General features: G+C 37.8%; 1 protein-coding gene across 2 annotated transcripts in view; it reads left to right on the top strand.

Moving 5' to 3' along the window:
- Nucleotides 1-2,242: 2,242 nt before the first annotated feature.
- Nucleotides 2,243-26,845, top strand: part of cadm1b (cell adhesion molecule 1b) — a 295,177-nt gene continuing 270,574 nt past the window's right edge. For both annotated transcript variants that reach the window (XM_079822635.1, XM_079822636.1), the window contains exon 1: nucleotides 2,243-2,367. In XM_079822635.1, the coding sequence (XP_079678761.1) occupies nucleotides 2,292-2,367 (76 nt within the window). In that variant the 5' untranslated portion in view covers nucleotides 2,243-2,291. The remainder of the gene's footprint in view (nucleotides 2,368-26,845) is intronic.

Consider the following 26,845-nt stretch of genomic DNA (forward strand, 5'->3'; position numbering starts at 1 on the left):
AACATTTTTTTCTGTGTATTAACTTGCATGGATTAATTGTTCACCCCTAAGACCTGTAATGTGGGCTAACAAAGTAAATAAGATAGATTTTGATTTCATGAGTACTTTAAAGGTTACTTAGTTATAAATACTGAAAGCCTGTGGTTCTGTAGTTGTTGTTTTAGAACAATGTTTTAATTAAATAATTTTAATGAGCAACATGTGCTTACAGTTTTTCTCAGTCGCTTTGGTACATTTCTCAGATCAGAATTGAAATTCTCAAAACTACCTGTTCAATTCTCACATCATTAATGTGTCACTTGTGCACATCAAAAAAGCAGTTTCTCATTTCTTTGAACAAGTTGCAAATGCTTGTGTACATCCATGCAAATGATTATGTACAATTCTCTGCTGTTTCCTACATTATCATTTGCTTATGTCATGTTGATCAAAATGTATTATAATGGGTCTCTGTTGAATAGTCTCACCCCCCACAACATTTAGGCATTAGTTCATAGCATCAGTCTTTACATGCAAAATGGTTGAACAAGTTGTCATAATATGTCAAGCAAATTTCTATACATTTCCGTTAGACGTTCATATTTCTACTTTTTTTTTTCTTTTTTTTTTCCTTTCTGCTATGCAGTGCTGTCTTTTTCTCTCTGTATCGCAATGACATGGTCTGTCAACAAATTACAGTACAAACAGTAAAAGCGTAAATGTGAATCTTGTCCAGTCTCTTACAATCAAACTCACACATACACTAAGGTGTAACCTACAATTCACAATAATTGTCATCAAAACTTTAGCCATAGTTTACATCAGAACATCCCTCCAGAGTACAGTTATATTGACAACATGACTAAGCAATTTGACCGTCTTATCCGTAAACAATGATACAAGGACTTGTCATTCTGATGGCACTGACATGTTCATTGACACAGATATTTACTTTTGAGAGATGAACTAAGGATTTTGAGCAAGAGACTGGCTTTTGCAGGTAATCCATGGTGTTTTGCTATTTGTACGAATTGTTTTGAGAAATGCACTTACTGTTTTGCAAATGTCGAGGATGATTCGAGAAATGTACCAAAGCGACTGAGAAAAACTGTAATATGTAATTATTTTGTGGAATCATCTGCACCTCATGCATATAGTATGCAAATTCTAATGTAGACTGTTACAAAATTGTAAAAAAAAGACACTTAGTTAAACCACTGGTCAGCTCCAAGGATGTGAAAAGCAGGATGCTCAGAAGTTCATTTGCATTTCGCTAACTTAAAATGACTGACAGGTTAATGCAGTAGAATGCAACAAAATGATTGCACTCATAAATCACTACAAATACTCATGCACAGATGGATGAGTATTCGGTGTGATTTATGGGTGGGCAGCTGGACAACTGCAATGATATCGCTATATTTTGCTATAGGCCTATATGTTTGTTTTTATCCCAGATAAAAAGGTTTCTATATTTATTGCGTCTGGATCTATATGTCAAATATGTTTATATCTGAACATGCCATGTGTAAGACATATTGGTGAGGAAGTAATGAAAAACCTACTCCTTAAATCTCTGATATTAGGTTGCGCTGAGGCTGCTCTCCCTTCATTATGAACACAGGGGGCGCTGTTTGTGTGTGGAACATTGTCAAATTCAGCTTGCGCTAGAGACGGGCTTGATTCACAAAAACATTTGACCAATTTATTCATTTTGTTAAGAACAGAAAAAAATCACAAAAATGACAATTTGTAAATCCTTTCTAAGAAAACGAGTTCACCTTGAAGATTATTATGGGATAGATAGATAGATAGATAGATAGATAGATAGATAGATAGATAGATAGATAGATAGATAGATAGATAGATAGATAGATAGATAGATAGATAGATAGATAGATAGATAGATAGATAGATAGATAGATAGATAGATAGATAGATAGATAGATAGATAGATAGATAGATAGATAGATAGATAGATAGAAGGGTTCTGATCATCCTGTCAGGGTTAGCCTATCGTCTGACTGTAATATTTGCGTAAATGTACGGCCTAAGTATAATTTAACAAAAGTAATATTTCTTGAAATTAGAATAAAACGGACACTTTCTGAAGGCCAACTGACAGACGACATGTTAGCAAAAGAATCGCATACTTTGTCTGCTCGCGCTCGTGTGTGTGTGTGTGTGTGTGTGTGTGTGTGTGTGCGTGCGCGCACGCGCGCGTGTTTACTCCCTCCCAATTCTCCGCATCTCATGATCCTGTGAGCGTCTCTAGGTGATTTAGCGCCGCCAGTCCGAAGCAGGTGTTCAACATGGCGATCTCGGGACTCGGATCTCACTCTATTTCACTCTTTTTCTGCGTGATTTTAGCAACGCTTCTGCGAAAAGGTAAGACAAGCGGAGCATGTATGAAAGCTTGTGTTTAGTATCGAAGCGAGAGCAGTGTGTAAACAACATATGTAACACTTGCGCACGTCCCTGATGCTGTGAAAAGCGCTCATAGTTTACCTGCAACAGTCTGCACGGTGGGGAAAAAAGCTTTCACATGAAGAGTTCTTTAGTAGGCTACGTTTGACTGTTCTGGATTGTGTTTTTTGTTTGTTAAGCTGGAGAAAAGTCCTGTCCAGATGCTGTACAGTAGGCTAGTGCTGCTGATGAGAGCGACGCAAGTCCGTAGGCTATCACACAGACCAAAAGTCAATATTAGGCTACATGCTGGTGATCTGAAAACGATTATACGAGTGTTCTTATGTATTTAATGCACATGTTTAATGTAGATTTTTAAACAAGTAAAGCGCGCATTGCAGAGTAACACACACTTGCATCGACTTTATAGAGTGACAGCGGCATTGCGCGCACTTGCTAATGTTTCTCTAAACATACCGGTCATCTTCAGTTATTTGTGTGATCTTATATGCGTGCATTGTCATTTTACCGCGTCGGCTAATGTTGTGTTGGTGTTGTTTTCAGCTTAAGGTAGTTTCCTTGCCTTGCATGGGGAACGCTCCTCCGTTAGATGGAGCACGCTGTGAGATTCGCTTATGGCAAGCTGTATTTACATTTATCACTTATAGCTACTAGATAGCTCCAAGTTATTTAACTTGTAGGCCTACCTATTGTAATCACTACTAATCCAATTGTGTCTACTATGGCACAAATATTCATTGGATACCAGGGGTGTAGCCATCATTTCAGAAGTGAGGGGGATAGAAAAAAATCAATGTAATACCAGTTTATTCTGACCTTGGTCTGATTGACAGGTTTTATTTTTATTATCTCTTGTTTTATTTGGCTATAACAAGTGAAATGCACTGCTGAGAAATAACCAATCATTTTAATGTTCTATAATATTTTTACTATATTTTCTTAATGACAATTTAATAATTGGTATATGCAGACCTACTATTAAAGGGTTTAAAAGTAGCCAAAAATTAAAAGTAGCCCATGATTTACTCATCCTAGGTGTATATAAAAGTTTTAAATATGGATATTTTTCTTACACAAACGCATCACTTCGCTTCAGAAGGCCGCGTGGAGCACTTTTATGATTGATAGATGCACTTTTATGGACTTAAAAAATGAAACAACAAGTCACTGCCATTATAACGCTTGGAAGAGCCAGGGCTTTTTTAATATAACTCCGATTTTATTCGTCTGAAAGAAGAAAGTCATATACATGGGCTAATTTTCATTTTTGGGTGAACTATTCCTTGAAGTCTTCATAGATTTTATACAATGTTAAAAACGTGTTGTTTTTTTAAAGCCACTTTAACACTTAATTAGGCTTTTTATGACAGAATACAGCAGAAAGTATTTTTTTTATAATATCTATACTGTAATAAAGGCTATGTCAATTATTGTTATACCCCGAGATTGAAAAAAACACAAAACAATATATTGTCGCGATTGTGTGTTTATTGTCCGCATGTTTCATCAATCATTCAGATATACAGCAAGCTGAATGCCTTTGTCCTATAAGGGATTTCCTGGAACGTCCTAAGTTATTACTTCAATTAGTCTGTTTTGGATTTTCTGCATGATGGTGCACTCTGGCTTCTAGTGTGAATGAACCAGACTTTATATGAGAGTGTTTAGCACTCCATAATGCTCACATCGCCTTGTTTTGGATAAGAATGTACGAATAAAACATCAGGTCATGCATAGACTTTTCTGGTCTCTTTGAATTTAAATTTATATTTATTCACATTGGTCCATTAAAACCTCTACATAAACACACACTTGCATGAAAAAAGTGCGGGGGAAGTATTTACATTTTAATAAAAGTGCGTGGGACACGTATTCATGGATTCTACTACTTGTTGCTTTGCTACTTTTGTAAAAGTTACAGCACTGTCATTGGGGCAGTACCCTAAGGTACAAAAGCAAAAAGGTTCTTATATGTACTTTTAAAGTACTAATATGTACCTTTAGGGTACTAATGGACTTTTTTCTGAGAGTGTTTAATTATTATTGAGTTCTATGGGGTTCTGTGATCAGCCATATCACCCTTTAGCCCAAGACTGGTTTCCCACTGAAGCTAAGCAGGGTTGAACAGGGTTAGTATCTGGATTGGAAACCTGGTAAAACCAAGTTGCTGCTGGAAGATGTAATAGTGAGGCCAGTGGGGTGTTCTGTGGTCTGTGTTTAACCCCTAGTATAGTGACTGGGACACTATACTGTAACAGACACAGTATAGTCCTTTGGTTGAGACGTTAAACCCAGGTCCTGACTCTCTATGGTCATTACTAATCCCATGGCACTTCTCATAGAGTGTAGAGGTGAAACCCCGGTGTCCTGGTCCAATTCCTTCCATTGTCCTTTACCAATCATGGCCTCCTAATAATCCCCACACTTTGAATTGGCTCTATCACTCTCTCTCTCCTCTCCACCTGTAGCTGGTGTGTGTTGATCGCACTGGCGCCGTTGTTCTGTGGCTGCCTTTCACATCATCCAAAAGGATGCTGCACACTGGTGGTTGAGGGGAGATCTCCTGATATGATTGTAAAAAGCTTTAGGTGTGCAGTAGCTATTTGCCTAATTCATTCATTCAGATATCCACTATTCACTTCTAAGTTTTGATAGCACTGGTGTTTGTTCCAGTTTTACTATTGATTATTCATTATGTACTAGTACTTATTTCTTAGTAAGCTTACTGGTATTGTAGATATCCAAATAGATATATTCTGGTTTTATTAGTATGCATTTATTAGATACTAGTACCAATTTATGAAACACTAGCACATCCCAATTGATACTAACATTATTACAAATGCCTTTTTACTTGTCAATTGTAATGACTGGTCACAATGTACACTCCAAAAAAAAAAAAAGGTGCTATATAGCACTAAAAGTGATTATTTGGCTCGTAATCATAGGGGAACCACTTTAAGTGCTGAATAGCACCAAATCTTGGTGCTTCAGTGGTTCTTTAGCGGTTCTTCAGCGGTTCTTTGGGATGACTAAGGTGCTATATAGCAGCGCTACCATCAGTGTTAATTTTGACAGCAAATTTTGAGTTTTAGTCATAGTCTTTTGACTAAAATGCCATTTAGTTTTAGTCATATTTTAGTCACCAGAATTGTTTTTAGTTTTAGTAGTTTTAGTCGACTAAATATCATAAGATTTTAGTCGACTAAATCTACAGAAGATTTAGTCTCCTGAAATCTAATGAGTTTAGTTAAATTGTAATACATTAAGCATTTAAGCATTACATAACCGACTGTCACTTGAACTGATATTTTGACATCATTTTGTTTTTGACATTAAAAATACACAAAAGAGCTCAATTCACTTTTTTTGTTTGTTTTTTAAAAACATCTATATAGTTTTTATAACTTTGTATTTCTGTTTTAGTTAGTAGGCCATATCAGGTTAAGCTAAAGCTTCAAATAAGTTTGTTTATTTTTTTATTTTATTTCAGTTAACATTTATTTAATTTCAAGTAATGATTTTTTTTAAATGGTTTTAGTTAACTATTATAACCCTGATACTTTATTGAATATGTGTCAAATACTGGTCTTTCCTCCTGACTATGAATTAAATGGGAATGAAATTAAATACAGTTTATTGTGTAACCAAAAACGAATATATAATGCATGACTTTTAATTATAAACAAGCTCGAAATACACATTGACTCTTATTTTGAAATGTCTGCGCCTTACTATTGCAGTAGCAGGAGCTCATTCAAGTTCAGATGAGGGAGATAAACTATGCGTTGTTACAACCGTCTAAAACATATTACTATAGAAACATCGTAAAGTAAACATTGTCATTATTCATCAGCATTAGTTCATAAACATTTGCCTGGCATAAATGTGCGCTATTCATTGATTGTGAACCGCCATGTTTTCCAGCGGTTAGATCAGCACGTTCAAATCAAAATATAATAATAATAATATACACGAGAGTTTTAAGGCATAAATGGCTTGCCGCAATAGCTCTTACAGCCTCTCATCAATCAACAGGTTTTCTGCAAGATACTGGCTTTTTATTCTGTGTTCTGAGAATGAGATTGAAGTATTCTGTTAAAAATGGAAGTTTATTTATATTCCTGATAGTTTAGAGTGATTATTTTGAGTGTTACCCAGTAATAGACGTAGTTTGTGGATGCTGATGCCTGTATTAACAACAGGGGTGTTTCGATGTGTGAATGATGCTTCTGTCTGAGGTGAGAGGTATATATAGGTTTTCCTGTAGGAGACTTGAAAGACATTTGTTTTCTCTTGAATCCTCATGGAATATTGTGTAATGCAAGGACATGCTATTTGCTAGGGATGGATTTTGCTCATCCATTCCACCAACCTTAGCTACTTAGAGGTATAAAATACTTTGTGGAAGATGACATGTCATGCTATGTAACAGGATGTACCTGCTTCTTGTGACCTCATATTTATATATATATATACATTTTGAATTTGAAACCTAAAATATAAAGTTTCTCTTTTGCATTCATATAATTTTAATCCTGATTTAAAAAAAGAAAAAATAATCATCTTGGTCTACCCATACATGCAGTGAATGCTAGAAAGCAGCTAGTCATCTTCGTTCAACAGGCAGACTGCAGTTAACAGCGTGAGCTGACAGGAGAACTGCATTGGCTTGAGAGGGAATATATATTCTCTTCGAAGAAATAATAGAGATAATAATAATTCTGATATGGGACAATTCTCACTGGCAAACAATACTTTCGTAATGAGATGGGATATTCATGTAAATTGCCTCATGTCAAGGGTAATTTTCAGTCTGCGTGACTCACAGGTAGAGTTTCCATCAGTGCGAGGGGCTCGAGTTGTAAATATTAGAAACACACTGCAGCTTTTGCATAATTCACGATGCCCTGTGATGAATGTTATGGAAGATGAATGTCCTGACACTCCCCACAACAATCAGCACTAATTTAAACCCCTCTAAAAATCAAACGAGAAACCTTGTAAAACATCCCCGCGGAGAAAAGACTAGAGAGAAGCTCATATATGACACTTGCTCATAGAAACTGCATTTAAAAGCATTTATGGGTAACGCTCTTCTGCCGAGATTGTCACGTTGTTGCTTATTCGTTTCCTCAAAATGCCCTGAATCCCAACAAACTGTTGATTGGCAGTAAATTAAAATGCTTTCCCTTGGTGCATTAACTTTCTAAGATGGTTTGTTTGGAATCGTTTTCTTTTCTATTTAAAGCAAAGAATTTATAGCTCATTAGATTTACATTATCCCTGCTTAATAAGCCTTGTGCTGATTGCTAAATAATGCACAGCACTACATTATGCTCCAACCAGATGCTGAAGTTGCCGAGATGGAAATGTGAGATAACTTTCCATAGAAGCGAAGATGATGATTTTTTTTTTTTTTTTTTTTGCGGTGTCATTAAGGAACTTGAATCAGAATAACGGCATCTTGCATCAAAGGAGTCTTTTTAAGATGAAGTTCAAAGCAGGCTTTAAAATTATGTAATTTTGAAAGCTCAACAATTCTGCTTCATTTTGTGTTTGTGTATTTCAGCAAATATACGGACCACATTTAAATACGAGTCCGCAATCTGTTGACTCCATTGGGGTTATTGCGTATTGCTCATCCACTTATGTAACTTCACAACAGAAGCCTCTCTAGTGAGTCAACACACAAGTACAGGGGATGATGTGAAGCACTACGAAGACCTTTCCTGTCTTAGTTTTCTGTTTATACCTCCGTATTACTAAACATCAGAGCTGAAGTATCCTCTTGTCGGTACTAGACTGCGAGCAAAATGATGCTTGAAGCCGATAGACTATCGTTTCTGTAGGACAGATACCAGTTGAGCGCTATGCAGCAGCACACAGTCAATTAGTGGTAACAGATTGAAGGAAGCCCCAGTGGAGAGAGAATGCTTCATTCATGACACTGCTGGAGTAATGAGAGTGGAATATGATGAGGGGAGGGGGTTCCTGTCTTCTGTGATAAATATTGTCATTGTTCTCATTCTGCCCTGTCTTTCATGGACTGAGCTCATTGTCTGCCCTAGTTGGCAGAATTGTTTTGGCACAGACCATGAAAAAAATCAAATTATGTTGTTTTTCGGGGCACAAAGTGCACCGCTTGCTTGGTTTACCAGCCGCTGAAGAGCTGCAGAAAGCTTTGTAGCATTGCAACGCTGCTGACACAATTGACCGGTTTTAAACTGTGCTTGTCATATTGGGAGAGATTTTGAATGATGCCACCCTTCAAATGTGTCAGCGTTTTGTTTCCAATATCTTTCTTTTAATATGAGCAATATCACACGAGTAGCCGTGCGATATGGTAGTCACGGCATGCTGATATACAGATATATCGCACGGCTACGAGTGTGATACTGCGTTTATGCAACAGTTCGATGGCACAAGTGAGTAAATAAATAAGAAACAACAACAGAGTGTCTTTAAAACTACTTCCTTCCGCCACGGATTCAAATCTCAAGTTGACAGTTTAACAGTTGAGCCCAAGCCTCCGTTACTGATTCTAAAACGTCACTTTACTAACGAAGAAACGTTGAGTTTATTGTATTATGTAGAGTATTATGGCATTATGAGAGAGAGATCTGATATAGAGTATTCATTCTTCAGGTCGATGTCCGTAATATAGTATCCATTATAAAACATCAGTTTGAATGTCCGCTGAGGAAAGCGATATCTTTGTCTTTGTCCCTTTAAAAGATTTCCCAAGACAGTGCTAAAACAACTTCCTTGTTTACAACCAGTCACTCATTAAGGCCCTGTCCCAAATGGCACCCTAAACCCTCACGGTCTTCCTCCAAGTCCGCACTTTCATGACGTAATGCCGAAGAAGTCCGCTGCGTAACCCGCACCAGTGTGGGCTCGGCAGAAGTGCGCATCGAGGGCGCATATCGACCTCAAAGGGGGTGCTCGCGAGCACACTTCTGAGACCTAAAAGGACAAATGGGACACCCTGTGGTCTCGTGGACTTAACGGACATGCGCATGCAGCGGCCATTGTAAGTCCACAAGACCGAAAGTGCACATGAAGTGTGCCATTTGGGACTACAAAGTAGTAAATCGTGTGGACGGTTTAGCAAGTCGAGGGAACGAAGTAGTAAATCGTGTCGACAGTTTAGCAAGTCGAGGGAACAAATTAGTAAATCGTGTGGACGGTTTAGCAAGTCGAGGGAACGAAGTAGTAAATCGTGTCGACAGTTTAGCAAGTCGAGGGAACAAATTAGTAAATCGTGTGGACGGTTTAGCAAGTCGAGGGAACGAAGTAGTAAATCGTGTGGACGGTTTAGCAAGTCGAGGGAACGAAGTAGTAAATCGTGTCGACAGTTTAGCAAGTCGAGGGAACAAAGTAGTAAATCCTGTGGACAGTTTAGCAAGTCGAGGGAACAAAGTAGTAAATCGTGTGGACGGTTTAGCAAGTCAAGGGAATGAAGTAGTAAATCGTGTGGACGGTTTAGCAAGTCGAGGGAACAAATAAGTAAAATGTGTGGACGGTTTAGCAAGTCGAGGGAACGAAGTAGTAAATCGTGTGGATGGTTTAGCAAGTCGAGGGAAGACATTTTTAAAACGTGTGGACAGTTTAGCAAGTCGAGGGAACAAATTAGTAAAACGTGTCGACAGTTTAGCAAGTCGAGGGAACGAAGTAGTAAATCGCTCGCACGATTTAGCAAATTGAGGGAACGAAATAGTAAATTGTGTGCATGATTTATAAATCGAGGGAACTAAATATTTTTTTTTCTTCGTGCATGTCATGTGCAGGGCTCCATATAAATTAACAACAATAGCCATAATAAAAGATAATAGGAAATAAACACAAGCAGACAATTCAGTCAAACTGAAGTACAGGATTTAAGTTAAATATAGCCTAAATAAAAACGTAATTTTTGCAACTTCTTAAATTTTCCCCTTATCCAAATAGTTTTTCTCTGTAACAAATAATAGATAAATAAGACCAAAGATTGCCCATTTGATATACCCCAAATTAATTATATATCTTGTTTAACCACTATCTACAGACAGTAAGAGCCAACGGCAAATATCTAAAGGACTGGCCGAGATGAAGCTGTTCTCGGCAGGTACATGAACGCTGAACGGCCGCTGACGGCATGGAGCTCGCATCTGCGAAAGCTTTTAAACAAATTGTAAAATAGATGCTATGTTTATGTATAAGTCACATATTTGAGGTCTAAATAACTACATTCTCATCTAAAAACTCTTAAAACTACATTCCACAACAGTAGTATTTGTAAAATGATGGAGGTTTGCTCGTCCGCCAGGACACTCTCTGTGAGAAACGTGCAAGCGGAGTGATACCAACTGTGAAGCGGTTAGAGTGCTGATACTGGGAGAATAACCCAATAATCAGATTTGAGAACCAGAAAGAACTGTTGAAGATAAGATAAGATAAGATTTGTATATTTTATTATAATTATATTATACTTTAAATTGATAATAAATAATAATAAAAATTATTATGAAAGTAATTTTGTATACTTTATGTAGTATTGTATGCATTGTTTCATCCCTATTGTTTAATATGCTTAAAATATCATTAAAATATAAATAAAGTAATTTTTCAACCACCTGTCATGTAAAGATCACTTTTTATTATCCCAAAAATCCATGATGGATAAAATCATGCCAATTCACGCTTTTCTTTTTCTCATTGAATATCTTGTTTCACTTTGGAAATCAAAGCAAAATAGGTTGCGATTCATGTTCTCCTCAAATAATAACTGAGTACAAATCATTTGCTCTCCATCCTTGCACTCCTTGGGCCCTATTTTAACGATCTGAAACGCTAGTGTCAAAGCGTGAAGCGCAAGTAACTTTGTGGGCGGGTCTCGGCGCTGTTGCTATTTTCCCGGCGGGATAAATGGCTCTTGCGCCCGGCGCAAATCTAAAATGGGTTGGTCTGAAGTAGCTTCATTATTCATAGGTGTGGTTTGGGCGTAACGTGAATAAACCAATCCGAGGGTCATCCAACATTCCCTTTAAAAGCAGGTGCGCAAGTTCCATTATGGATTGCTATTATTATGGCGTATTTACCAGGCGCACGCCAGGAGCGGTTCACAGCCGAGGAGACTGATGTTCTTGTAGAGCAGTGAAAGACAGAGAAGTGAAGTTGTAATGTTGTACATTATGGTAAAGGTGATTTCACAGTCTTTTTTTTCTTTCAGTTTTTTCAGTTTTTCAGTCGATTTTTTTTCCTGGTTCTTGACGGACAAACCAATTTGTCAGATGTCCTTATATACATATATGTCTTGCCACTATTGGGCAAACAGGTCTTATCCTTAATTATTACAATTAGCCTGAATCATTTGTAAGCTAGATTTATGCCTATTTTTTCACATCTTCGTGGCACACCACAATGATTTCCGTCATCTCATGTGTTAATATTTTTTTAGTGTAACAATTTATGATTTGCAAAAATAACTGTTGCATCTGTGTAGATTACATGAGCAAAGTGTATGCGCGTTGTGCACGCTATACATTATGGTCAAGCATGCGCCCTTAAAATAGCATAATGAACAACGCGCAACGCGCCACTGACTTTAGACTAGGTTTTTTCTGGTCAGTGGCGCAATTGTTTAATGGAACAGCAAAATAGCACCAGGGATTGTTTGCGCCGGAACACGCCTCCTTTTTTGCGCTGAACCGCCCAGGGAGCGCAAGTGCATTCACTAGTTTAGCGACGTGCTTCTGTGGAGGGAAAAGCGCGCTTTGCGCGGGTGCAAAATAGGAATGACACATGCGTCGGTGTACAAAGTCAATTGCGCTGGGTGCAAGATAGGGCCCCTTGTTCCCAACAACCCATAAAAGCAGAATACAGTGTCTTCCTATAATGCGCCGATGGGTGTTTAGGATCTGTTTACAGCTTGTGTGCTTGCATTAGACTTGTGAAACATATTTTTATACGCGTTATGATGACCTACTTCATCTCACCATGCATAGAGAGTTGTCGTGAAAAATGTTCAGAAACGTATGAATGGTGACATGCCCCCAAAGCTCAACGAGATGTGACCCACTTACAAACGGAGCTGCTGATGGAACCTATATGGTCTCAGCATCATCTCCAGAGACCCCTGTGTTTACTCACTCCCTGTTTTTGTGTTGGTCTCATGAACGCTAGAGAATACGGCTTCTCTTCCTCCAAAATTGATCGCAGTCCCAGTGTTTTTAATATTTAAACCTGCGAGATGCGAGCTAGTTAGAAACCACAGTGACAGGGCCAATGCCGTCTCAACTGCTGATCGCATCACCATCGATCAGGTGAGACGTAGAGTGGGACTCCAGCTGTCTGAGTAAGAGAGAGTGACCAATCAATAGAACGTACAGATGGCGGCTCAGAGGGGAGGTGCTATTCAATTGAGCTGCTAAATACTTAAGAATGTCAGGACGCTGGATACTCGCTGTGGTTGATCTCATCACCTCGAGCAAAATGAGGTTCTGGGACAGCAACATCTGTCTGCACAGTCATGCTAACATCCGCTTGTGGTGTATTGGGATCATTGCTGTAGAATGAGCGGCATTGATTTGCACAGTTAAAGGTGATCCTTGGCTTTTTGTTTTGTTTTGTTTTTGTGGTAAAATCGAGGTATCCCAGTTTAATATACACAGACAACTACAAGTGAGCCATTTGTACGTTAACCCCCTCCTGATAAATTCCAACTGTGGCTCTGTAGTGATTTCAGCTCATTGCTTTGGTTGTTTAAAGGTCCTGTTCTTCGTGATCCCATTTTTTCAAACTTTAGTTAGTGTGTAATGTTGCTGTTAGAGCATACATAATACCTGTAAAATTATAAAGCTCAAAGTTCAATGCCAAGCGAGATATTTTATTTAACAGAAGTTCCCTTTCAAAGCCTACAGCGAACGGCCGGTTTGGACTACATCCATGTACATCCTGCTTTAATGACGTCAGTAGAACAGTTTGTTGACTAACCTCCGCCCACAAGAATACGCAAAAAAGGGGCCGTGGTCTTGTTGCTCTCCCACGTGGAGAAGAGGAAGTGTTGCGTTCGGTTGCGTTCGTAGAGTGTGTTTGTCGCCATGTAATCGAGACGCTGTTATTTTCATCCCGGAGTCAAATCACCTTTGTTTTGCCTTCAGGGGCGCTGTACTTTGAGCGTGTTCATCTCCCCGTTATGGTAAGAGGCGTGACCTTTCCGGGCAACGTTCGCTAAGCTGCTGTCGAATCACAACACGGGAACGGCTGGAACAATCAGAACTCGTTACGTATTTCTGAAGGAGGGACTTCATAGAACAGGGAAATCATCAAGCCGTTTTTAGGACAGTGAAAACAGTGGTATACAGATCAGTAAATTGTGTGAAAAATACTGTGTTTTTTTACACGCGAAACATGAACACATGTTATATTGCACACTGTAAACACAATCAAAGCTTCAAAAAAACAGGAAAAATGGGACCTTTAAGTTTCCTGACAGCAACAATGGCTCATCCTATAGAGACAGAGCGACATGCGTAATAATCTGAAAACCACGCCCACGACTTTGTATTGTGTGAAGCGGCCTCCTTGTCATTTCTGACTCATAGCAAAAAACAGAACATTGTCTAAAAGCTGATATGTGACAATGTGTACAGCAAACAAGCTCAAAAACCCAGAACCAAAAACCCAGAAGTTTCTATAAGTTGTTGACCCAAAAAACGAGCGTTTAAGGACAAAAAAGTGGATACAGGCAAGAGTGCGACATGTTTTATTACACAGAGAACTACACCCACTAAAGGGGAACGTAATCAGCGACAGGAAATATAATATATAAAACTGACATTTGGATATTTGACTTAACAGTGACAAAATGTTTACTGCACACATAGGCATACTGACTGTCAGGATCCCACAATTCACCCATTCTTCCTGCTGAAGCTTCACGTCTTATTGCTGTATCCACTTTTGTCTCCTTAAACGCTCGTTTTTTGGGGTTGACTGCTTATAAAAACTTAGTTCTGTGTTTTTTAGCTTGTTTGCTGTACACCCTGTAACAAGCAGCTTTTAGACATTGTTCTGTTTTTTTGTTATAAGTCAGAAATGAAAAGGAGGCCGCCTCACCCAATACAAAGTCAATGGAGAACGTTGGATGTGGGCGTGGCCTAAATGCGCTCTGTCTCTATGGTGTGAGTTTGAGGGCTGACTAAGGCCCTGTCCACACGGAGACGCGTTTAGCTGTATACATAAAAATTTTGTACCGTAGCAGCGCATCGTCCACACAGATCCGGCGTTTTGGGAGTGGATAAATCTGAAAACGACACCCTTGCGTTTTCGTGTGTACAGGTTTAGGGTTGGGGTAGGTGTAGATGTTAATAAAACGCAATCTGGTAAGTAGCACATTTATTTATTGTCATTTTATTGGGATATTTTGCCTCACTTCCTACCATTGCTGTACCCCTTCTAGCCACAACTCTTCTTCTCCGTTTTTAGTGTGTTTCTGTGGCAGAATTACAGCGCCACATACTGGCCTGGCATGTATACTACATCGTTTTGAGTCGTTTTCATTGCTCTCGTGTGTACGCAGATATTTCTTGAAACGAGGGGGGAACAAAGATAGAATAGGGAAAGCTCTGGCTTCGTGTGAACGGGGCCTAATTGAAGCAGGAATTATTTTTGCAATTATGTTTGGTGTTGCTAGTGTTATTTTAGTATTATTTATATACTATTATATATTGCATATTTTTTTAATAATATAAAAAATATTTTGATATATTTAAATATTCATTTTATTAATATTTTGAATTGATTATATGTTTTATAAAATTATTATTATATTTAAACATTTTGTTAAATTTTTAGGAATTTTTCATTTGTTTTTCAATTACTATTTAGGTTTAATTTATTTTTTAGTTCAGTTTTAGTTTATTTATTTCCAGTTAATGATTGCAGTGCTTCTACATTTACTTCAGTTATTTGCCAAGGCAACATTTCTCATTTTTGCTTAGTTTAAGTTTCTCATGTATGAAACCCCTAAAGGGACCTTTGCAAAAAGAAAAAAATATACAGACTTTTGTGTGCTTAGGAGAAACTATTGCATGCACACAAGAAACTTTTTCATGCTCGCAGGAATGTTTTTGCGTGTTCATGTGTTACATTTTCTGGTTTATGTATAGTACAACTGCCATTCTACTATGAAGAAAACGAGAATATGAATGCACATGAATTAATAATGATCTATTTGCTCAAAATTTTCATTAGGGCAGTACACCTCTTATGTCATGGCCTTATGTCTTTTTTGTCAGTTTTTAAAGTACCCCTAATATGGTTTTTCGTTTATTCCGATTATTTGTGAATGTAAAGGTTTTGCAAAGGTGTAAAGTCGAAAGTATATGATAAATAAAGTTATTGTCTCCCAAAAGAAAGAATCGACTCTAAGAATCCCAATACGTGCTGGTTCTGCGTCACTAGAAAAGACGTTTGCGTAATGCCCGCCTATGTTGTACGTTGTACGTATGTTGTATTTTGCTCTTGAAAGATGGGTCAGTACCCAGTTTATTTGGACCAGCTTGCTCCTCAGAATCACAGCCTGTAAGTATGAATAATTATTGATGTATATATTTTCTATCAGGTGTTTCTATCAGTGTTTCTATCAGTGTTTCCGACTAACTCACGTTATTACTGTCTTACTGAAACACTTCTGCTCATCACCTGTGGGCCACTATTACCTAAAACTGTGTGTATTAATGCAGATTGTCTGTCGTTCTTACTACTTTGAGTAAAGATAAAGAATGGATCAAGATTTGTTTTACAAACGTGTAGGCTACATCAGTCATTCACGTTATGCGCTGTTATTGATACAGTTCCCACATGTGCACAACAATAAATTAGAAATAAACTCATGGGTTTGTTGATGGACGTACACTTGTTAATGCTGACGGTGAGGAATTACAGTTGGAACATCTCATAATGTACCTCAAAATAAGTTGCGTATCACTGAGAAACGTCCTGCGATGGAGGTTCGGGGTGAATAACTAGTTCTTCCAATGTTTCATCATCGGACTCGCGCTCGGATTGATAGGGTAAAATTGATGCCATCATTACTGTCTTTACAGTGTGTACAATCGCTGAGATTTAGGAAGCCTACAGAGCTGAAGTTCAGTTATGGTAATGGACGTTTAGCTTCAGAAACACACGCTGTGCTGTAAACGGTAGACCAATCACAAGAGACTGGGCCATCTGGCCAATCAGAGCGGAGCAGCTTGTGGAAAAGAAGAATTTAGAGAGACTGATTCATCCATTGAGTCATTTGAGAATCATTGAAAAAATTTGGTGATGTGCAGTGTATATTATGAGAAAATAAAAGTTTTTTTGAACTTCGATGCATGTAAACCTGTTGTAGGAGACCTCCAAAACAAAATTAAGACATTTTAAAATAGCATATTAGAGGCACACACAAATGTAAATGTACTCATTAACCTAACCTGAAATTTTAACTGGTTTTAAAGGGGTCATAGAATGACATTTTTGTGCAAGTTAATATGATTCTTTAGTGTCTAAATGAAAAGTTTGTAATATACTTTAATTAAAAATTCTCATTAGTATTGTAAGAAAACACTCAATTTACCTGGTCAAAACCAGCTCAGTTTTTAGCAAGTCATTTCAGTGTATGTGACTTTAAATGATAATGAGCTTTGCTCACCCCGCCCCCTCTGCTCTGTGGGGCGTTTGGTTCGACCCGACACAACACCACAACACACGTGGAGTGTTGCCTTGACAACATTTGAGGGTATATTTTCGAGAAATAATGGCAACGGGAGTCTCTGAAGACACATCTGAGCAACCTTATCATTTTGAACCGGAGTCGGACCAGGAACAGATGACGAACCCATCGAAGTTCGAACAGGACGTTTCTGAATGGTTGGTTAACGTCATGTCACTTTGATCTATCTTTGTTCTGGCAGAGTAGCGTAGTTGCTATGTGTTTACTGATGTGTTAGTTCATTGACAGATTGATGATATGTTATAAGATTTTTTTTTTTTTACATTACTTCTTAATCAGTAACAGACACCGTTATAAACCATGTACAAAAGTAAGCTTAGTGTAGTGTTACCACGTTAACTTTATCACCCGAGTACACAGTTTGTAATAACAAACATAACGCGTTGTTCATTATAAACGTGGGATTATGAATTATATTGAGAACGTCATAAACAGAAAGCATGCCGTAATGTAACTTACCCTGTAAACTTTAGCCTCATTCATCGTGAAGCGTGCAAGCGATTTGCAAAGATTAATATATAGGTTAATAAAACGTTACACTGACATCTTCCTGAGGTGCAGCAGGAACACGATCCTTTTTTCAAGAGCAGCTTATTAGCAAAACCTGCTTTATACTGACGCTCGTTTATAAAGCAGTCTGCTGAGAAATGATTGCGCAAACATTGACGTTGATCGGGGGGAATATTCCCTTCTAAAACAAAACTCAGCAGCCACTGGGTCTTCAGCAGTTCGGATTTAGGAACATCAAAATGACTGCTGTGTTCGTTATTACACCCAACAACACAACACCACAACCGCTTAGACGCCATTCTGCTCCAGAGTATCAACAATGGCGGACTGATGACAGCTCGCTCAGGGCGGGTCTGTGTTGAAACGCTGCTGTCAATCAACAATCTTAGGAGGGGCGTACACCGTGTAACGTCACACGGTCGGACGGCTCGATTTGAGACAGGGGAAAATATATAAGGAGATTAAAAAAAAACACTGGATGTATTTTTATCAATATAGGATGGTTGTGTACAGGCACTGCCAACACACATTTCCGTATAATCAACTTGTAAAAGTGCATGTACCATTCTATGACCCCTTTAAAACACACCACGCTGGATATAACCTGTTATTGGTCACAAATCCTTGGATAAACTCCTGTGATCCAACAGCTAATGCCAGCACATTGCCTTGCGACTTAGACTACAGAGGATGACTTGACTGAGCACGGGCATTTCACTCACATTGTCAACGTCACATTTGCATAGGCCGTACTATATGCTTTCACGATTGGTTGACTGCCAAATTAAAATCTTAAACAGAACAATAAAATAAGGTTATTAACCGGTTAATTGTAATTTCAAATAAGCGTTTCTGTTCAGAATGTTTAAACTTGATTTCGTTTTTGTTTGTGTTCCTGCTAAAATTTTGTTGTTTATGTTTTTTGTTTTTGTTCCTTGAACCGGTTCGGAGCCCTGGTATATTAACCCTTTACTCCCTGTCACCTTTTTTATATATAAAAAAAGTTGCCAGCCACTGCCAAAAATTTAATTGCCCCCAGAATATTTTGTTCTATGAATATCTGAACATGCAATATATCAACAGAAAGAACCTCTGCTTTTATTCTAGCATCATGACATTTTTTATCAACACTTGAATGTGGGTAAGTTCCATAAAAAAAGCTACATTTGGAGTAAAAAGCTGAGAAAATTGCCTTTTTGTCAAAGACTACGTCTGGATAGATTGAGTCCATCAACACTCCCAATGCTTGCACAGTCCTATAGCTCATCCTGGGTCGACATTTTATTCAGTAACATTAGGTAGTTTTGATATGCTGTTTAATGTTGATGATCGCGTTATTTTACATATGTATATGATTACATACAAGATCGCTAGTTTCTGCTGCTTCTTTCCTTGTGTTTTGATCTGGAGATACTGTACTCGTTCAGGAGATGCGTAATAGCACCCCCTACCTTATAACAGTGATAACACGGAAAGCCAAAAAAACTTGTCAATGGAAGTGAATGTAGACATGTATCAACATTTAAGTCTTTGTTTTAAAAACCTGAGCTTCTGAAATTAATTGCACAGTTTTTGCCAAGATGCCTCAGTGGTGCATAAAAACAAAGGTTTTAAAAGGTTTAACTTTGCTCAAAAGCTCGGCGTTTTCTTTATCCTATTGAGACACACTATCTTAATTACTGTTGTACAATAGGATTTTAATTTATCATTTGTCACTGTTGAATCAGGACAATGCACCCCAAGCAATCATATTAATTCAGCCGAATCAGCCATCTATTGATCGCCGGTCCAGTGGGAGGAAGGTGTCAGTGTAATGAAGCCCCCTTTGTGGTTGATTGAGGAAAGGCACAGCATCAAATGTTTCAGATTGAATCTCCATATATGTCCTCAGAATAGCATGATGGTGTTTTTTTCCCCTTCCTTCCCTGAGGTTTTCCTGTTGCACAAGCGTTTGTTAGGCACGACATGTTATTAATGTCACCTCAAAGCATTAAGTGCAAAGCTAAAACCTCACGCTTGCGGTAGCTATTAAAGCTTGTATATGAGGTGAGAGCCTGTTTCATCCATTTAAACCGATGTTAACATGATGTAGCATGTCTCTGTGAAGGTCTCTGAACAATATTCCAGCTCTTTTCACAGAGACGGGTTAATGCAAGAGAACCATTCGGATAATAAGCTCTGGAAGGTGTTGTAGTTCAATGGTTCTCAGATGATTTCACTTCATAACCCAGATTTTTACATTTTACAAATGACTTGGTGCAGTAAAATTGTTTATCATACACAAATGGAAGCATTATGATCATTAAATTACCTTCATAAATGATGATTACCATGGCATGTTGTGAATTGGACCTTATTATTTGTGTTTATTTTTAATAAAAGCTATTTTTATTATATTTTTCCAGATAAACGTGACCTTCAGAATATACTTAAAACCTCATTAGTTAAGGACCATTGTTGTAGACCACAGAGGTGAAGCCTTTCCCTTATTTTATGATGATAATAATAATAATAAAATTAAAAAAATGACGCTGTCAGTTAAATAAATCAGGTTTACCTTCTTATTTTCCCTGTTAATGAAAGCCTGTGATGGTTTCAGAGACTCGGATGGGATTAAAAAGATAAACATCCGAATCTGAGCCATCATGCTTTGGCTCAAAATCTATATTTTTTTCTTTTTTGTGTGTGTGTTCATAGTAGTTTACTTCTGTACAATATGAATCTCTCTCCTCTACACATCAGCTGACAAGTTCTCATCTGGAGCTTTGATCACACCACACAATAGCAACATTTAATTTTATCTTAACAAATTCATTGATTTATGTAATACAAAGACAGGTTTGTATGTGACAGTATTGCATTGTTACAGATCTATTGATTATGTGTACGTGTCTAACTGAACATACCTTAGCACACTGTCACAGAGAATCCTTTATTTGAGGTGTTGTTGTTGGTTCATTGTGCTGTGATTCGTGATTAGACTTGGACATTTATGGACTAGGGCTCGAAAAGCCCAACGGCTATGTGTTTTCCAGACGGCTACCAAAACGTATCACTGGCCTGCCGACAGGCTACCTTAAATAGTGAAATAACATTCCTTTCTTGATGTGCGTTGTTCACTCTCTTGACTTGATATTTGAAGGAAAAATACAATTGCGTAAGTTTTGATCATGATGATTTGTCTGACTCTGCAGTGAAGCTTGTGCGTGCGTGAGTGTGTGTGTGCGTGTGTGTTTTAGTGATGCACGGCTCGCGCTTATATCCACCGATCGGGCGGGCCAAGTAATAAATAATAACATTCCAATTAATTGCGGGTGGATGAGAGATCAATCATTGTGTTTGTTTGATAAAGACATTTTGCGAGCCCTGTCGGACGAATCATTCCGGTTGCCGCTTTTCCACACGCTTTCAAAACAATGCCTCACGTGTACTCACGGGGGAGCCGAAGCTCATTATAATATGCAAAGCTTATCCAATCATAGCAGTGGGCGTTTACTTGGCGTTAAGTCTTCAGTGCGGCACGCCCATAAAAACAGAGCGTTTCAGGAGAGAGCCTCAAAACCAGGGCAGAAAATAGCCGATTACCTATTCATTATGATGTTTTTGAATGTAAAAACCACGCAAACGTCATAAGTTGACCTCAGACAACTGTATAAAAAAATAAAAAGCCAGTTCATGACACCTTTAAGATTAATTGATTGATTTGAGTGCTATTTTGTCAAAGTTTTGTTCAATTCTTAATAGACTTTTCACTAAATTCCTCCACTTCTGCAGTTATCTTTCTCTAGTTGCATTCACTCATTTCTCATTCACTCAACAATCATATTGAATGTTGAATTGTGAATTCAACTAAAAAATCTGAGAGAACATCACATAAGTTGATTTTCCTCAAATGTTTTTGTTTGTTTTGGATGTTTTGGATCATTATGGTGTTCAGTATTCCCTTTGGTTGGGCACTTGGAACTTCATTTATATTATTGCAATTCTCTTCCTATTGCAGCGATGCAACAAGAAATCACAGTTATTTGATTCCAAAGGAAGAGAAGTAATAAATAGGTTGCTTTTAAAACGTGACCTAACGAAATAATTAACTAGTCTGTTTTTCATGTTGAATAATGATCTTTTAAATGTGTATTGCTATCACTTATGCCATGAACGCCTTGTGAAACTTTTAATTGGGTTGATATAATCCCTCTATATTTGTGACAATATCTTGCAATTGACCATGCTTGAGTCTTGTGTAAGTGAACTATACCAACTAAGCATTTGTCAGTACAACATACTATTCCTATCACTTTACTTCGATTTATAAGGCAATCGGTTTGCATGCTTTTTTAAGGAAGTCTAGCTAATTGGATTTTACAGTGTAATAGTTGTGCTAACTGGATGACAAGCTTGAGAAACATCAGGAACTAAAGGAGAAGCTAGAGAGAAAGTGACAAGCCAGAGCCAAAGTAGATCCACTGCTGATATGGGCTCTTGCTGGAAAATGGTTTTAACAGACACCCGCAAAAACTCGATATCTCAATCTGGGAGAGTGCAAACTTAAGAACATCTGAGATACTGAATCCACTTGGTAGGATTGATGGAAAAAGGGATGTGAAAGGAGGTTTTCTGTGTTCCACATTTATGGAGCATATACCTTTATATTTAATGATGTGGGTGTGTGTGTTTGTTTATACGATTTATGAGGACACAAATTTGCTGAAAGTTTTCTGTGATGGGTAAGTTTAGGTGTGGGGATATAATATATTGATTATTAATTAAAAATGCTTTTAATAAAGCATGGAGGTTTCAGCACCTGGGCAAAAGTATTGGCTGCGGCTGTTTCTGAGCAAATAAACAGTACTTAATTGATGGAATATGGAAGTAAAAACCTGAAAATTTCTCAAATATAAATATGTATTTAGCGTAACTGTGGTATTAGTGAAATAATTATCTCTGGGCAGTTATGCATTACCATTTTGTGTGAGCAATACATTTTCAATAATTCAGAGGTCCATGATCAATTATTGCTTACATATGAAGGACAGATGCTCGTAGAAGTATTTTTTTCGACAATTAATTTTAATTAAGCAAAGAGTGCTATATAATGAACAGTTGGTGTTTAATGATTTAGGTTTGCTAAAGGCATGAAGGTCTGTGTTAGAATAGAGATTCAACATATGAACACCCTGGAGATGAATAAAGCTGTCAAACTACATCAAAGTGCAGCGTTGTGTGAGAAAGTATGAATTATTATCTGGTAGTGAGGGACAACATTTATCCATTTGGTATTTCATTCAAAATAAGTAATAAATAAGTGTGTTGCATTGAGAATTGCGAATGATTCATGCCACATTAATGTTACATTAGGCAACAAGTGTGACGCAGATGCTCAAGAGTGCTTACTGGCCTTTGTGAAACAGTTGTTAATTCCTCCTGACAGGGAAGAGGTTATCTTAGCCTCTGTAATTGGTTTGCTGCCATGGAAGTTGGATTATTTGTAAAACCTCACTCAGAACCACACATTCTATCAGTCGTGTGGCACAGACAGAAAAAAACGTTGCAGAAAATGGGAAGATATATTATAACATGACATTGAAAGTACTGGAAGTCTGCATAAAAAGTTTTACAAATAAAACATTTTTATTTGATTCATTGATTCATTTTGTGAATTAGTTAACATTTTGGTCATGATCATTGCTCTCTTTGCTTATCACATCTTGCAAGAAGCACATTTTTTCTTTGCAAACCAACTGTCTGACCATGAAGTGTTAAATAATTAACGTTTAACGCACATGGTCATCCAATAACTGGTAATTAAATCATTTGATGAGATTTGTCGGCCGTCACAGATTAGGCATATTTGTTTATTCATGGGCGGACAAGAGATTTGACAGATAATTCACTGAGTGAATTATGATCTGGATGTCTTTAGTCTGGTATTAACTTCATAAAAAGATTCATTCTGACATCTATTTGCGCCGACCTGGGCCTTGGGCCCGTCATCGCTGCTTGCAGCTATATTTTTCTAATTATATTATATTTTATATTGTATTTTATTTTCACTATACTAGAGATGGCTCGATACCACAATTTTGGCTTTGGTACGGTACCACAATCTAATACCGAAGTACCAATATTACATCGATACCATACAGGGTCTGAATTTTGGGGCAGGTATTGCGCATAATTGTACTAATTCTCGCATGTTTCGCCTTTGTAACCGCATTACAGCAAATGTGTAATAGTAAATTAATCAACACTGATTATCACATCAAATCAGTCATTTGAAAACTTTCTTGTGGGAAGTAATTTCATCAATACTTTCTCCCTTCTCTAGCTCTTAAAATTAGCAAATTGCTTCTGGGACAGCTGACGGAAATCACTTGCCCACGTCTTTTTAAACCTTGCCAATTTGAACATGCAAGCGATTTTATAGCATTTTGGAACGCATGGGATGGGAGCTCTTTGCGTCATACCAACCACCTGTAAAGAGCTTGTGCGTTCCAAATTTAGTAGTTTAAAAAGTCAAATACACACAAAATTATGTCAAAATGTCCATCTTTAGTAAGTATTTACTTAAACACAGTCAGTTATGTCTTACGTGAATGTAATAGTGCAATAGTATGCGTCATGGCATGTGTAATAATAGTAGCCTGTATCGGATAAGGGACAGCAGCCGCCTAACACATGCTGCTGTCTGTCACTGAATACCTTTTGTAAGGATTTACCTGTTTAATGTAGGCCTATAAATAGTGAAGACTATCCAGTGTTATTAAACATTTTAAATGTATTATTTTTCTGTAGCATTTCTGTACCAGAATCCTACTGTTGACTAAACAAATACTGCATATATTATGAGATACTGAAACGAACGCTGGAGATTTCCATGATATTTAAACTTGTGTACTATGTGCGTTGATCAGTGTTAAAAAAAAAAAAAAAAAAAGTGTCACTCACCTGTCGATCTTTTAATGTCTTGTCAGGATGAGCAAGTGACAGATGCGTGGTAAGGTTTGATGGTCCTTCATCAGTTTTATAAGCAAAGTAATTCCAAATTTCACTTCTACTCCTCTCTTTATTAATTAGTTTTGGGTGTGTTGAGTGAGATTCAAATGTCATATTTGCCGGTTTCGTGTCAGTTAGGGTAGCGAACTTTGAAACAGCAGCATACACCGAAAATAGCAAAATCGTGATATCGTACCGTTTGAAATACAATATATACTGGCATTTTCCCAGTACCGGGATACAGCGCATCCCTACACTATACTAGATCCTGTGTCTTAAAGGAACACGCCAACTTTTTGGGACTTTAGCTTATTCACCGTATCCCCCAGAGTTAGAGAAGTCCATACATACCATTCTCATCTCTGTGCGAGCCATAACTGTCTGACGCACCCACCGCTAGCCTAGCTTAGCACAAAGACTGGAGGTAAATGGCTCCAGCTAGCCTACTGTTCAATAAGTGACAAAATAACGCCAACATTTTCCTATTTACATGCTGTGATGTGTATAGTTACATTGTGTACTAAGACCAACGTAAAATTAAAAGTTGTGATTTTCAAACTGATATGGCTAGGAACTATACTCTCATTCCTGTGTAATGATCAAGGAACTTTGAGCCGTACCATGAGTGCAGCGGCGCAATGATATTATGCAGCACCTGATAATAGTCCCCAGCGCTCTCTGTGCAAGCAGATTGTCACGTTGTGTAGCGGACCCTGTCCGAATGATGGCCAGACTTTACTGATGTTTCATGGAGTTTATTGAAACCGTTTGATCTCCAAAAAATCACTGCAAGAGCTGAACAAATAAAGCAAAGAAGTGCGCATTAACACCTCGTACACAAACTCTCTTTCTCTTCATAGCATTATCATTAACATACAGCGAAATACACAAAAATACTCATTACAGATGACAGTAAACAAGAACATACACACCTTGTGCCTTTTCGGGGGGTGCTTAACAAACTGCAAACTTTAAATCTGCCTAACCACTCCGATGAACCGCGAGCTCTCACTATCTTTCCGTAGCCTACAACATCCGTCAAAATAAAAGTCCCTACTTATTAAGACAGATAATGCAGACCTTAAACCCATTTAAACACACAGAAATGTCAAAAATGTACACAAAAAACTAATTATAAGATAAATCACAATGAATTCTGTTACACGTTGGTTATGTTGATGGAAGTTAGCCTATTTTCAGGTGCTGCATAATATCATTGCGCCGCTGCACTCATGGTACGGCAGTAAAATTCCTTGATCATTACGCAGGAATGAGAGTATAGTTCCTAGCCATATCGGTCTAGAAAATCACAACTTTTCATTTTCCGTCAGTCTTAGTACAAAATGTAACTATACACATCAAAACATGTAAATAGGAAAATGTTGGCGTTATTTTGACAATTATTGAGCGGTAGGCTAGCTGGAGCCATTTACCTCCAGTCTTTGTGCTAAGCTAGGCTAGCGGCGGGTGCGTCAGACAGAGTTATGGCTCGCACAGAGATGAGAATGGTATGTATGGACTTATAACTCTGGGGGATATGGGGAATAAGATACAGTCCCAAAAAGTCGGCGTGTTCCTTTAATAAAATCTGTAGAAAATGTGCAATTGCATTTATCTCAAAATAGCCATATATTTTAAAGGTGATGGCAGTGTGGGGTGGGTACCTGCTTTTGATAATTGTCCCGAAAAATTACATATAGTAAAACATTTGAAAAGTGGCTGTAGTTTTTCATTTTTAGTTGAGTTTTTGAGTTGGATTCAAACATAGTTGATATGAGCATGGCATCAATGAATATGGGGGGGGGGAAATTATCCAGTAGGATGTTTTTTTCACCACAGTAATAATATTTAGTTTGTATAAAAGGTTACAGCAATTGTCATCCGTATGATCTTCCACTTAAAGTTTAATGCACACGGCGGACCTTTGCCTCATTCTTTATCGGCCTAAATTGGTTAGTTAGTATAGCTATTATTATGATGAATGACATGTTTTAGGTGGCGTGGGATTTGTGTGGTGCAAGGTATTCCTTGTTCAGTGATTATGTATAATTATGCATGATGGTTCCAGAGACACAGGGGGACATCAGCTGCAGACAAAATGTATGTTTGTTTTTGTCTCCTGCTATTTGTCTTGTGCGAGTCAGTCACCTTCCATTATTCATTATCTCTCTTAAC

The sequence above is a fragment of the Gobio gobio genome, assembly GCF_949357685.1.
Source record: "Gobio gobio genome assembly, chromosome: 8".
NCBI classification, from domain to species: domain Eukaryota; kingdom Metazoa; phylum Chordata; class Actinopteri; order Cypriniformes; family Gobionidae; genus Gobio; species Gobio gobio.